This window comes from Salmo salar, chromosome 05, assembly GCF_965601325.2.
Source record: "Salmo salar chromosome 05, fSalSal1, whole genome shotgun sequence".
Taxonomy (NCBI): Eukaryota; Metazoa; Chordata; class Actinopteri; order Salmoniformes; family Salmonidae; genus Salmo; species Salmo salar.
The window spans coordinates 57839688-57853013 of NC_138295.1; the positions used below are offsets into that span (position 1 = coordinate 57839688).

Genomic DNA, 13326 nt, shown 5'->3' on the forward strand with positions numbered 1-13326 from the left:
TGAAACGGATGGTTGTGATTTGATGTACATTCATTTGGACATCAGCTTGTGAGGGTTGCTTGTCAGACGATTTAAGGTAATCAACATGGTCAATTCCTCACAAAGCTATAATTATCCATCAATGTATCCTTCTAGAAAGTGTCACATTATAGCAGTGCCAGTTAAAAATGTTTAAACTATCGTTCTACCGTTGTGACTGGAAACCTCAATATGCAACATCCAGTCATATATTTATTACAGTATAATTGCATTCTCTCCATATTTCATTAATGCTTTATTTGCTAGATTTTCCTTACCATATTTACAACAACCAAGGGCTTGTGATATTAGCTACCATTTTACTGCCGTGGGAAACTACCATAATTTGTCCAGTGTGCCTAGAGGAGGAATGTCTGACTGGTCAAAGACCAATCCCCATGGAGCAGAATACAGTGAGCTGCTATTGGAAAAAAACGGACATCCCTGTCATTCTTATTTGGCAGTCAATTCTGTATTATACCTCCAGGGGCAGCATAACACTGCCTAATGTGGACCGCAATCTTGCACACATACTTTCTTGTATAATTTCATTGGGATCTGGGTTTAACTACTAAGGGGTCTGGGTTTGCTACATTTGAAGTACGGAAAAGTGAAAGAATAATAGGATTGTTATTGCATGATAACTGCCACACGTGAACAAATTCATGTTCAAGATAATTAATTATTCAAAATTCCCTTTAAAAACCTTGAAGCTGATTTGGTCAGATTAGAGATTCTATTCACCTTTCACGGAACTTCTACATTCAATAGCGGAATATATGTTGGAAGAAAACAGGCTTAGAATAGGGAATAATCAACTTCTGCTGTAATTTAAAATGTTCACTGAAGAGAGCTGATCCAGTATACACTACTGTTGAAATGTTGCTTGCCGAAACGGTCAGCTTTATACCATAATACAATTGTCATGTGAGAATGGAGTAGGCTTTATGTCTGGTTTATTAAATCAAAACAATTTCTACCTTGTCAGATTTTTATATTTGGGGAAATGTTTGTGGGAACTTTTCGCGTCTCTGACAAGACCCTCTTTAACACGCATACAGACAGACAAAGACAGAGAGACAGACAGAGTGTAATAATATAATCTGAAGAGCATAGGGGCAACTGAAGTGTGGGACAGAAATGGCCTGTTGTTCTGGCATGCAGTCACATGTTTGGCTGTCACTGAGCTGTGGCTAACCTCATGATAGAGTACCTGACTGGAAACTGGTGATGTGACATTTCCAGGGAACTGACAGGCTCACACAGTCAGGAGGATCAGATATCAGATAATGTAGTCTGTTGACTGTGGCGTTGTCCATGACCGACTTCGGCTGTGGTCAAACACAAACTTTCCCTTATGACCTTTTAAAACCACTGGTATTAAATATTTAATTGACAGTTTCCAAATGTACTTTAACATAATGTATAAGGTGCCTGAGTGTGGCCTTACAGTTAAGGGCCCTATACTCTGCACATATACCTTCTCCCACCCAATCTAGCTTTGACTCGACCGATAGTACATTTTTCGTCAACGTAGCTTTCTATGCCTGTGATATGTGGTTGTCCCACCTAGCCATCTTAAGACGAATGCACTAAGTTGCTGTGGATAAGAGAGTCTGCTAAACGACAAACGTAAATTGTACGTATCCTAGCGACTACCAGCCCTACATCGCATCTCCCTTCTCTCCGTCTCTTAATTTCATACCGTCTCTGTTCTTAACACAGGAGAGTTCAAGTTGTCTCCAAGTTCTCCATGAACTAACGTGTCCTCTGAAGCTTAGTGGGTACAGCATGGTGCTTGCAACGCCGGAACAGTAGGTTGGACTCCCGGGACCACTCATAGGTATAACGAATGCACACATGACTAAGTTTCTTTGGGTAAAAGCATCTGCTAAATGCCAGATATTTTTCTGATATATTATCTAAAGAGGGGAAGCGGTACAGGTGGGAGTCACCTAATGACCGCCCTTAAACATATAGGTATAGCAGGGCAGATCATTTCCTGTGACATTAATAGATGGGAACAGTGTCTCCTGCTCCTTGGTAATGATGTAGGCCAGTAGATCAACTGTGTTTGTAGGTCAATCGACAGTATCGATCTACATGGACTTTGTCTGAAGTCGCCGTTATTGGCAGACATCTAAATCAATGAAATGCTTTGCCTCAACAGGTCAAACCAACAGATCAGCTTGAATTTGGACACGCTGGGAAGTCAGAAAGATGACATAATTACACCGACTGTTTTTTAATACTTTTTTTAGTTCAACTTTATGAAAATGGTTGATGACACACACATTTAAAAAAAATAAGACTCCAATGAGTTGCATATTTTAGAACTTTTCATTTCTCTCCAGGGCATTGTGTACAATCAAATCTTTTACAGTACATTTGCTCCACAGACCCCCCCACCCCCCTTTCCTCCCTGAACCTAATAAATATAGTACATCCTTTGATCACTCACTGTTTGGCCGTGCACAGCAAGGCTCACACACTTACACAGCTGACTTACTCAGTGCACAGGCAAGAGACGGAAGGAGTGGGGGGGGGGGGGGCAGGCAGTACAACGAGGAAAGAGAGAGAGAGGAAGAGTGAAAAAGACAATAGGAGGGGGGATGAAAAGGAAAATCATCAGGAAAAGAGAAGATGGTTTTTGATAGACAGTGAGAGGGAATCAAGAGGGGGGGGGGGGGGGGGGAGCAGAAAATAAAATGAGATGACCTTCCGACAAACAAAAACAAACAAGATAGACTACAAAATAAAGATATAAAATGAAAAGGAATAACATATAAACATCAATTTGAACTCACAAACACAGTACTGCAATAGTTTCCCTTTATCCAGGCCTACAGTTCTGGTTGGTCCTTTTTTAAGTCCAGCCCAGTTTACACTAGAAAGTCACTAGTTTATTGCATCTCTCTGTTTACCTGGTCTACAAAGGCTGCGTCCCAAAGGGCACATTATTTCCTATGTAGTGCGCTACACTATAAAGGGAACGGGGTGCTATTTGGTACGCAGAGCCTGGTCTACAGAGTACAGTCAGTAACCCTGAAACGCTTCAAGTCCGATCCAATAACACAATTAGAAGTTGACCAAGTGCGGAAAAAAAACAAACAAAAAAAAGTATCCGACATAAACTCATAATCATCTTAATAATACCAAATGTAACAGTGACGATGTAACATTGAGGATACTTCTTTCTAATACACTTATATCTCCGTCTTCTTGTCCAACTCCACATCTTCGCTTGCTTGTCTCATTTTGCCCTAAACACACTTTAGTGATATACTACTTTTTTTACACATTCAAAAGTAGTATAAATCACCAAATATCATTATTGCTATGACCAGTAAATATAAAAGATTAACTTAATAGCTCTTTCTTGGTCCGTGCTGAAGTGTTAACACAGAGCATATAGGAAAAGATAAATCACTGGCGTTGAGAGCGGGACAGGACTTTTCGAAATCAAAGTCGTGCTAAATAAATACTGGGACGGTCTGGCGCGCACACTCATCATTCGCTCGCTCGCGATTCTCGAAACAACCCAGTCACCCTCAAAAAGACAGCTAACGATAAAAACGAGCTAGTAGACGATTTAGGAGTCTTTTTGTATTATTAACGTCTTAAAAAAAAAAAAAAAAAGTATTGTTTTGAAATGATTCTCCAATAGCAGATCAAGTCTAAGATGGAAGCTGCTGATCCCAGATGGAGAGAATGAGAGAGAGAACGATAAAAATAAAAAAAAGTTCGAAACAGGAGACTTTCTGTAATCCATCAGAGCTTTCCCCTCTCTCGTCATGTGTCCCTCATTTCCAGAGGCTCAAGGGGGACTAAGCTGAGCGGACCCCTCACACCGAGGCACATAAGTCCCCTAGGCTGGCTTCAGCTGGGAACAGAGCCATAGCTGTTTATCAGGGCTGGGAAAGCTCCCAATTTCCCAAATGTCAGAGTCCATCCATTTTGAAACGCAAAGTTAATCTGGGTTGGCCCATTTTGAGAGCTGCAGTCGATCCAAGTCAAGTCAGTCCATTATGAAATGCGCTGGACCCGAGTCTCTCCATTTGAAATGCATCAGCAGGGCTGCACATGTTGAAATGCAGTAGATCGTCCGTTTTCTTTTGAAAATGTCTCTTGGATTCTCAGGCAGGGGAGATGGTTCAGGGTGAGCAGCATGGTTGGTTGCATGTGAGGAGCAGATGGTACTATACAAACTGGCCAGCCTTTAGCCCTGACTGAGGGACATATGGTTGGCTCACCATGCTATGTTATTGCTGTAGCCCTGAAGACATTCCCAGTCTAACTGTCTGGACGTGAGAGGTGGTGGTGACTATGGAAGGTGGAACTTTGCCATTGCAGGTTGAGGTCTGGGGAGTTATGGGTAGTGTAGTACCCCCCCCAAAGGTCACTCACCACCCACCCCATTGCAGGTTGCTCAGACTGAGGCGTGGGGACCCCCCACCTCTCCCTGTCCGTTTTGAGTAGAGAAGCAGGAGCAGAGCTTGGGATCGGGTGAGAGAGTGTCACTCTCCCTGATTGACCCAGCTGGACCCTCCACCTCTGGCCACCTCCCCCTTGGCTCTCTCCCCCGTGGTCTATTCATACCCACCTGAGGGGTGGAGGGAGGGAGGGAGGATCAGTGCTCAGTGAGAGACTGAAGTGGGGTTCGAGGGGGGATCCTGCTGGACTTCTGGAGTGACGACGCCTCGGTGGAGCTTTTCCAATGACTGTTTCATCTGAGGGAGAGAGAGAGGAGGAGGCTAATGTCATTACGACAGCCACGATGACTCTTCATGAATAACAGTGAAGCCGTTTGTTAGCCTTAGGGAACGCTTCGTAAATGATGCGTGTACATGCTTGGACACACACACACACACACACACACACACACCTGGTCTAGTAGAGTGACTGAGGATTGGAGGATCTGTTGCCATTTGCCCAGCTGGGCCTGGTGGAACTGTCTCTGGAGCTGCAACACCTGGGCCCACTCTTCTGCAGACTGGGGTAGAGGACTGGATGGAGAGAAGAGAGGAGAAGAATGAACAGAGAAAGAAAGAGAGGCATTAGTTCACATGCTAAAAATGCATCTCTGGTAGTAAGTAATATCCAATGAAAGTGCTGGTTTGTTCCTGAGCAACGGAAGAGAACAAATCATAGAACAAAACAGTGGGAATCAGAGGTGCATTCGGTTCTAGTTTAAATCTAGTTCTCGATCAAAAGGAGAACAGGACAGTGTCCTCTGATGGGTAAGTAGTAATGGCTATAATATAAAGATGTTTCCTGGTTTGGTTACCTGTCAGACAGAGAGAAGGACTGCCACGTCTCCAGCGTGTGTGCAGCTCTCTCCAGAGAACACAGCTTGTAAAACAAGAGCATGTTGAGGGCCACCAACACCACCAGACTAGAGGGGAGAGAGAGGAGAGGTGATAGAACAAATCAGCATCGAAAGAAAGAGGGTAAATGTATTGACGCAAGTATGGGCCAAAAAACAGAGGGAAGCGAGACTAGGTTATGAATAAAGGGACGACAGTCAGGAATATGAGAACTCGAGGAGGAATGGGGAAAAGTGGTGGCGCAACTCAAACTGTAACACAGCACAAAATGATTTTGGGACAACAAAGCATACTAGACCATCGAACGACAGCGCAGACTTCACAACACCGAACAGTCATTCAACGAGACATTGACGATGTGACACCCAGTCTTTTATTATACGGTACCTGACACAGATCCTACGCACAGGAAGCGATAGAGAGAGAGGCAGTGGGAGGGCGTCAGTAAGCAGAGGACATATTCATTTCATTGAACCCCCCCCCCCCCAAACACTTTGACAACATGGACTACAGAAACAGAGAAACAAGCATTCAGACTCATTTGTACACTAGCACTCACAGTGGAACTCACATAATGTGGTGGTTACGGTAACGCTACAGGGATGAGAGGTCCCCAAAAACACTTTCACAATCACTCACAAACGGTCCAATCCCAACTTGAGTTTAGTGTAGGTTATGTATTGATGTCAATGGGAGGATTGTGTGAAACGTGCACATCTCAAGTATGGATTCATCCTAAAGCTCATATGCTGGACAAGATTAGGCCATTGATAATTCCCTTGGTTTACTCCTACTAAGGGATAGGGGAATCGAGCAGTGTTTCTTTTCACACACGCCGAGAGGTCAGAACTCACATGAAGCTGACTATGAGCAGTATGGTAGAGATGCTGTTGCCTCCGCCACGCGACCGCTCTCCGTGCTTGTACTGACCACCTGGTCAAAGGGAGAAACACATTACTTACTGCCAGAAGAGCCTGGATGCAGTTCCAAATCACACCAGCAGATGTCAGTGTATAAAGCAAAGCGGAGCACCAGTGGCATTTGACATTTAGTTGAATGAATCATCATAAACCTGGAGACAAATAAGTTCGATTGACACATGAGGTAATCGTTGAACTCTGCTTGACAATCTTTTATATGGGTCTTATTTATCAGGCGTCAAACAGAAGAAAAGTAACTGACATCTCCTGACACCACCACGGCCCTGTTGACTCACCCGCCTCTCTCCGCTCCTCTCCTATCCCTCGGTCCCCGCGCTCTCCACCTCCCGCGCCCCCTCCCTCTCTTTCCCGGTCCCCCAGGCGCCGGGAGCAGGTGCGTTTGCGTCGCCGCAGGGCCGGGGTTGTCTTGGCAGAGTCTGCCCCCACCACATCCCCAGAGGTCACCACTGACACCTCAGACTGGAGCAGGGTCTCCAGCTTACACACCTCACTCTCTGATAGGGAGACACAGAGAGAGAGAGAGAGAGAGACACAGAGAGAGAGACACAGAGAGAGAGAGAGAGAGAGAGAGAGAGAGAGAGAGAGAGAGAGAGAGAGAGAGAGAGAGAGAGAGAGAGAGAGAGAGAGAGAGAGAGAGAGAGAGAGAGAGAGGAGAGAGAGAGAGAGAGAGAGAGAGAGAGAGAGAGAGAGACGGAGGGAGAGAGAGAGAGAGACGGAGGGAGAGAGAGAGAGAGACGGAGAGAGAGACGGAGAGAGAGAGACGGAGAGAGAGAGACGGAGAGAGAGAGACGGAGGGAGAGAGACGGAGGGAGAGAGACGGAGGAGAGAGACGGAGAGAGAGAGACGGAGAGAGAGAGACGGAGAGAGAGAGACGGAGAGAGAGAGACGGAGAGAGAGAGACGGAGAGAGAGAGACGGAGAGAGAGAGACGGAGAGAGAGAGACGGAGAGAGAGAGACGGAGAGAGAGAAAGAACCAGAAAGAGAGGTAAGCAATAAGAATACAGACACTGCTTCATCCCGAGTAGGAGAGTAAGACCACAATGTAAGTCAGTCTCACCCATGTGTCTGTAGTACTCCTCGATGCCGCTCCAGGTGTTCTTCTCGATGAGCGCCTTCACCAGGCTCCACGGCTGCTTCTTGTAGCAGATATCTGACGACACCCTGCAGACACAACTCAGAGTCCATCACACTGTAACCAGTAACCCATCACTGAAGCACTCTGTATCACTAGACATAATGCACGGTGCTGCACATACCTGGGATCCCCACAGAATTAAATAGAACATATTATATAACAGTATTATATGACATCTCTAAAGGGATCACGCGGTTCACCCACGACAGAAGCTAGAAACGTATCATAATGAACACCGATCCGCCACTCAACTGACGGCGCCGACAGACATGGCAGTTCTGCTTCTAGCGTTTCGCTGCGCCCGCAATAGCAATCTGCTAAATACGTGTATGTGACCAATCAATCCGATTTTGAGTCAAACCGCACCTCTTAGAACAGTTTAAAAGGGACACTTCATCCATATCGGGTGTGTTTTATGTGACGTAAGAACATAAGCTCGCGGGTTTCTAAGGCAGCGAGTTCACCTGATACATACAACATTTAGTAGGTTAGCACACAAAAAAAAAAGTTGTTTCAAACAACTAAATGTTTCTATTGCCATTTGATCTGCACAGGCGACTCATACACAAACTATTAGTCAAAAGGCATTGTTCAGTGTGCTGGGTGGTGAAAGTAGGTACCGGAGTCTGCTCTTGTTCTTGTTGATGGCGGTGAGGCAGTAGCGGTGCACGGTGTAGAAGTAGTCCTGGTAGGGGATGCCCGAGGTAATGACCTCCGAGTCCACCACGTAACACTCGTCCGGGGCACTGTTCTTATACAGCGTCTGGATGGAGCGAAGGGAAAGAAAGGTGTTAGCGTTAGCGAATGACCTACGGGGGTGAGTCTCAATCCTCAGAAGGCGAGTCAAGTCTTGTTCTCCAACTCAGTGGAGACTCCCAACTCTGACGTCTCCATGCCGTGACCTAGAATATATATTTTTTTTTGGTGAACCGGATATTCAAACCAGAACATGGAGGACAATGGAGGCTGGTGTCACTTTAAAAATCGGAGGAGGCTCATTTGTAATGGCTGGAATGGAACGCTATCAAACACGTCAAATCCATATGTTTAATCGGGTTCCATTCATTACAATGAGCCTGTCGTCTGATTTCACGTGACACCAGCCTCCACTAATGTCGACCAAATGTTTTTTTAAACTGTAATATCCAGCGTGCTGACTGACTGACCTGAGTTTCCACTACGGGGGCGGTCTTGGGGCCCAGGGGGTTGTTGATGGCGATGGTGTAACTCAGGATCCGGCTGGTGTTCCCACTGCAGCTGTCCTGTTGCCACTCACGAACTGACAGGTCTGACGGAGGGACAGAGAGAGAGGACAAGGAAAAGAATGAGGGAGGGAGTGTGTGTGTGTGCGAGGGAGAGAGAAAGACAGTAAGTGAGAGAAGGAGAGAAAGTAGGAGCGACAGGACAGAATGAGAGGAAGACAGAGGGAGAAAAGCGAGAGGGACACAGCACCGCTTCACAGAGGGAAATGCACTAATTAAAGCCACACAATGTCCTCAAAAAGCTGGCAGGGGCACAAACCAGGGAGGCCATCAACCAACCAACTCCACTTCTCTATTTCAGCATCTAAAAAACGACAACTTTAGGGAACTGTGCTAAGAACAACGAATATGCAGAGCCCTGTACTACTTTTCTCAGAACATACAATAGCATATCCGGTGTTGAAGAAAAGAAGAGAGGAGAGCGAGAGAGACAGATGGAGGAAGGTTAACACAGCGTAAACAAACACCGTGGACTGCTCATTAGCGCTACAACACACTGGCCTATGTCTGAGGAGAGGGGAAGGAAGGGGGCGGAGACCCTGACCGCATCCCAAATGGCACCCTATTATTCATGTAGGGAACAGGCCAGGATGCCATTATTTGGGACAGCTCCAGTCTAAGCACTAGGAGGATAATAACAAATCATTCCATCCCCATACATGACAACAGCCATACTGCGTGGAGCAGCAGAGACGTCCTACAGATGAGCACCAGTGCATCAGGAGATAGTCGGTCGGGTGGAAGAGGCGGCAATGAGCGTCTCACGCAGCAACACTCCGAGGTCGCGTCCCAAGCGGCACCCCATTCCCTAAATAGCGCACTACGTTTGACCAGGGCTCTGGTCAAAATAAATGCACTATATACGGAATAGGGTGCCATCTCGGACGCAGCCCTAAAGCTTACTGTACAAGCCCTGGAGGGACTTTAGGAAGGGCCGATCAGTCACATGGAATGAACTAAGCATTTTGCATCCTATCGTGTTGTAGCCTATCCATGTTTCTAGGCAGACTATCACTAGTACTGGGAAACAGTGGTGTGTACAGGAATGTACTCTAGGAACAATGTTTCTACCTAAAAAATTAAAGGAGATATTTGGAAAGGGAATGAAAATAGAAGGAGCAGAAAGTGATCAAGAGGAAGAAAAACGAGAACGTTGCCAATGCCAACCATGTGTAAGATCAACAAAGAGTGTGTGTGTGTGTGTGTGTCTCCACGTATGTACAGTGGCTTGCGAAAGTATTCACCCCCTTGGCATTTTTCCTATTTTGATGCCTTACAACCTGGAATTAAAATCGATTTTTAGGGTTTGTATCATTTGATTTACACATGCCTACCACTTTGAAGATGTAAAATATTTATTGTTTGTTTGACGATAAAAAAAAAAAAATAAATAAAACCTGAGTGTGCATAACTATTCACCCCCCCCCCCCCCCCCCCCCAAAGTCAATACTGCAATTACAGCTGCAAGTCTCTTGGGGTATGTCTCTATAAGCTTGGCAGATCTAGCCACTGGGATTTTTGCCCATTCTTCAAAGCAAAACTGCTCCAGCTCCTTCAAGTCGGATGGGTTCTGCTGGTGTACAGCAATCTTTAAATCATCCCACAGATTCACAATTGGATTGACGTCTGGGCTTTGACTAGGCCATTCCAAGACATTTAAATGTTTCCCCGTAAACCACCAGTGTTGTTTTAGCAGTATGCTTAGTGTCATTGTCCTGCTGGAAGGTGAACCTCCGTCCCAGTCTCAAATCTCTGGAAGACAAACAGGTTTCCCTCAAGAATTTGCCTGTATTTAGCGGCATCCATCATTCCTTCAATTCTGACCAGTTTCCCAGTCCCTGCCGATGAAAAACATCCCCACAGCATGATGCTGCCACCACCATGCTTCACTGTGAGGATGGTGTTCTCGGGGTGATAAGAGGTGTTGGGTTTGCGCCAGACATAGCATTTTCCTTGATAGCCAAAAAGCTCAATTTTAGTCTCATCTGACCCGAGTACCTTCTTCCATATGTTTGGGGAGTCTCCCACATGCCTTAACCTGTTGGGGATAGGGGGCAGTATTTGCACGGCTGGATAAAAAAAAATACCCGATTTAATCTGGTTACTACTCCTGCCCAGTAACTAGAATATGCATATAATTGTTTGGTTTGGATAGAAAACACCCTAAAGTTTCTAAAACTGTTTGAATGGTGTCTGTGAGTATAACAGAACTCATTTGGCAGGCCAAAACCTGAGAAGATTCCAAACAGGAAGCGCTCTCTCTGACTATTTCTTGGCCTTCTTGATCATCTCTATCCAAAACAGGGGATCTCTGGCATAACGTGACATTTTCTAACTTTCCCATAGGCTCTCAGAAGGCGCCAGAACGTTGAATGATGACTTTGCAGGCCATGGCTGAAAAACAGTAGCGCATTTGGATAGTGGTCGATCTGAGAACAATGAGACTGGGGCACGCGTGCACGAGACTCCACCATGTTTACATTTTCAGTCTTTGAACGAAAACAGGGTTTTTTTGTCACGAAACGCGCCGGGCGCATCACCCTTCTTTACCCTTCGGATAGTGTCTTGAACGGACGAACAAAACGCCGCCATTTGGATATAACTATGGATTATTTGGAACCAAACCAACATTTGTTATTGAAGTAGAAGTCCTGGGAGTGCATTCTGACGAAGAACAGCAAAGGTAATCCAATTTTTCTTTTAGTAAATCTGACTTGTGAATACCACACTTGGTGGGTGTCAAAATAGCTAGCCTGTGATGGCCGGGCTATCTACTCAGAATATTGCAAAATGTGCTTTCACCGAAAAGCTATTTTAAAATCGGACATAGCGATTGCATAAAGGAGTTCTGTATTTATAATTCTTAAAATAATTGTTATTTTTTTGTGAACGTTTATCGTGAGTAATTTAGTAAATTCACCGGAAGTGTTCGGTGGAAATGCTAGTCACATGCTAGTCACATGCTAATGTAAAAAGCTGGTTTTTGATATAAATATGAACTTGATTGAACAAAACATGCATGTATTGTATAACATAATGTCCTAGGAGTGTCATCTGATGAAGATCATCAAAGGTTAGTGCTGCATTTAGCTGTGGTTTTGGTTTTTGTGACATTATATGCTAGCTTGAAAAATGGGTGTCTGATTATTTCTGGCTGGGTACTCTGCTGACATAATCTAATGTTTTGCTTTCGTTGTAAAGCCTTTTTGAAATCGGACAGTGTGGTTAGATTAACGAGAGTCTTGTCTTTAAAATGGTGTAAAATAGTCATATGTTTGAGAAATTGAAGTAATAGCATTTCTAAGGTAATTGAATATCGCGCCACGGGATTCCACTGGCTGTTGAGTAGCCCATAGAGGTTAAGGTGAACACCAAACGTGTTTGCTTTTTTTTCCCTTTAAGCAATGGCTTTTTCCGTCCACTCTTCCGTAAAGCCCAGTTCTGCGGAGTGTACGGCTTAAAGTGGTCCTATGGACAGCTCCTTCAGGGTTATCTTTGGTCTCTTCGTTGCCTCTGATTAATGCCCTCCTTGCCTGGTCCGTGAGTTTTGGTGGGCGGCCCTCTCTTGGAAAGTTTGTTGTGGTGCCATATTCTTTCCATTTTGATATAATAGATTTAATGGTGCTCCGTGGGATGTTCAAAGTTTCTGATATTTTTTTTATAACCAAATCCTGATCTGTACTTCTCCACAACTTTGACCCTGACCTGTTTGGAGAACTCCTTGGTCTTTATGGTGCCGCTTGCTTAGTGGTGTTGCAGACTCTGGAGCCTTTCAGAACAGGTGTAAATATACTGAGATCATGTGACAGATCAGGTGACACTAAGATTGCACACAGGTGGACTTTATTTGACAAATTATGTGACTTCTGAAGGTAATTGGTTGCACCAGATCTTATTTAGGGGCTTCATAGCAAAGGGGGTGAATATATATGCACGCACCACCTTTCCGTTTTGAATTTTTGGAAACAAGTTATTTTTTTAATTTCACTTCACCAATTTGGACTATTTTGTGTATGTCACTTTACATGAAATTGAAATAAATTAAAATATGAAACAAAATATGAAAAACGCCAAGGGGGAAGAATACATTTGCAAGGCACTGCATGTGAAGAGCAGGTGTGCGAGTGTGTACACGTGTGCGCGTTTGCGCTGTACGGACCTGTGAAGTGCCGCTGGGAGAAGAGATGCTGGATGAAGTGTGTGTCTGCGGAGAAGAGCAGGTCGTGCAGCTTGTCCACGCTCATGCGCACCACCATGTTGATGTGCAGCCGGCCAGCCAGGTCCGCACAGAACGACTCCACCTCGTCTGGACGGGGACAGAGTTACACATCACTCACAACTATAGTAATGCACCAGTTAGCAGAGATACCACAGTTGAGATAAAGTCTAATCATCAGAATTTCTATGATAGATTTTTTTTTTTATATCCCGCCAGGATTTGTTGCAACTGCATTGACAAATGGGACCTAGACAAGCTGGCTTGCCAATCAACTTCAAATCCAGTGTCAGATGAAATGGCTTTTCAAGTCAATTAAATAAAATATAAAAACGTCAGCGATAATGGGGAGGATAATGTCCTTTTTGTTGACGAGACACACAGTTCTGTTTGAGCAGAAGAGAACTGTAAAAGACTCCCCACTTTA

General features: G+C 44.9%; 1 protein-coding gene across 3 annotated transcripts in view; it reads right to left on the minus strand.

The window, feature by feature from the left end:
* Window positions 1–2257: 2257 nt before the first annotated feature.
* Window positions 2258–13326, minus strand: part of LOC106605230 (protein Aster-A) — a 34335-nt gene continuing 23266 nt past the window's right edge. For all 3 annotated transcript variants that reach the window (XM_014200648.3, XM_082975296.1, XM_082975295.1), the window contains 9 exons: window positions 12843–12989; window positions 8588–8709; window positions 8042–8184; window positions 7344–7447; window positions 6562–6780; window positions 6200–6278; window positions 5306–5413; window positions 4904–5024; window positions 2258–4748 (listed from right to left, as the gene is read on the minus strand). In XM_014200648.3, the coding sequence (XP_014056123.3) occupies window positions 4656–4748; window positions 4904–5024; window positions 5306–5413; window positions 6200–6278; window positions 6562–6780; window positions 7344–7447; window positions 8042–8184; window positions 8588–8709; window positions 12843–12989 (1136 nt within the window). In that variant the 3' untranslated portion in view covers window positions 2258–4655. The remainder of the gene's footprint in view (window positions 4749–4903; window positions 5025–5305; window positions 5414–6199; window positions 6279–6561; window positions 6781–7343; window positions 7448–8041; window positions 8185–8587; window positions 8710–12842; window positions 12990–13326) is intronic.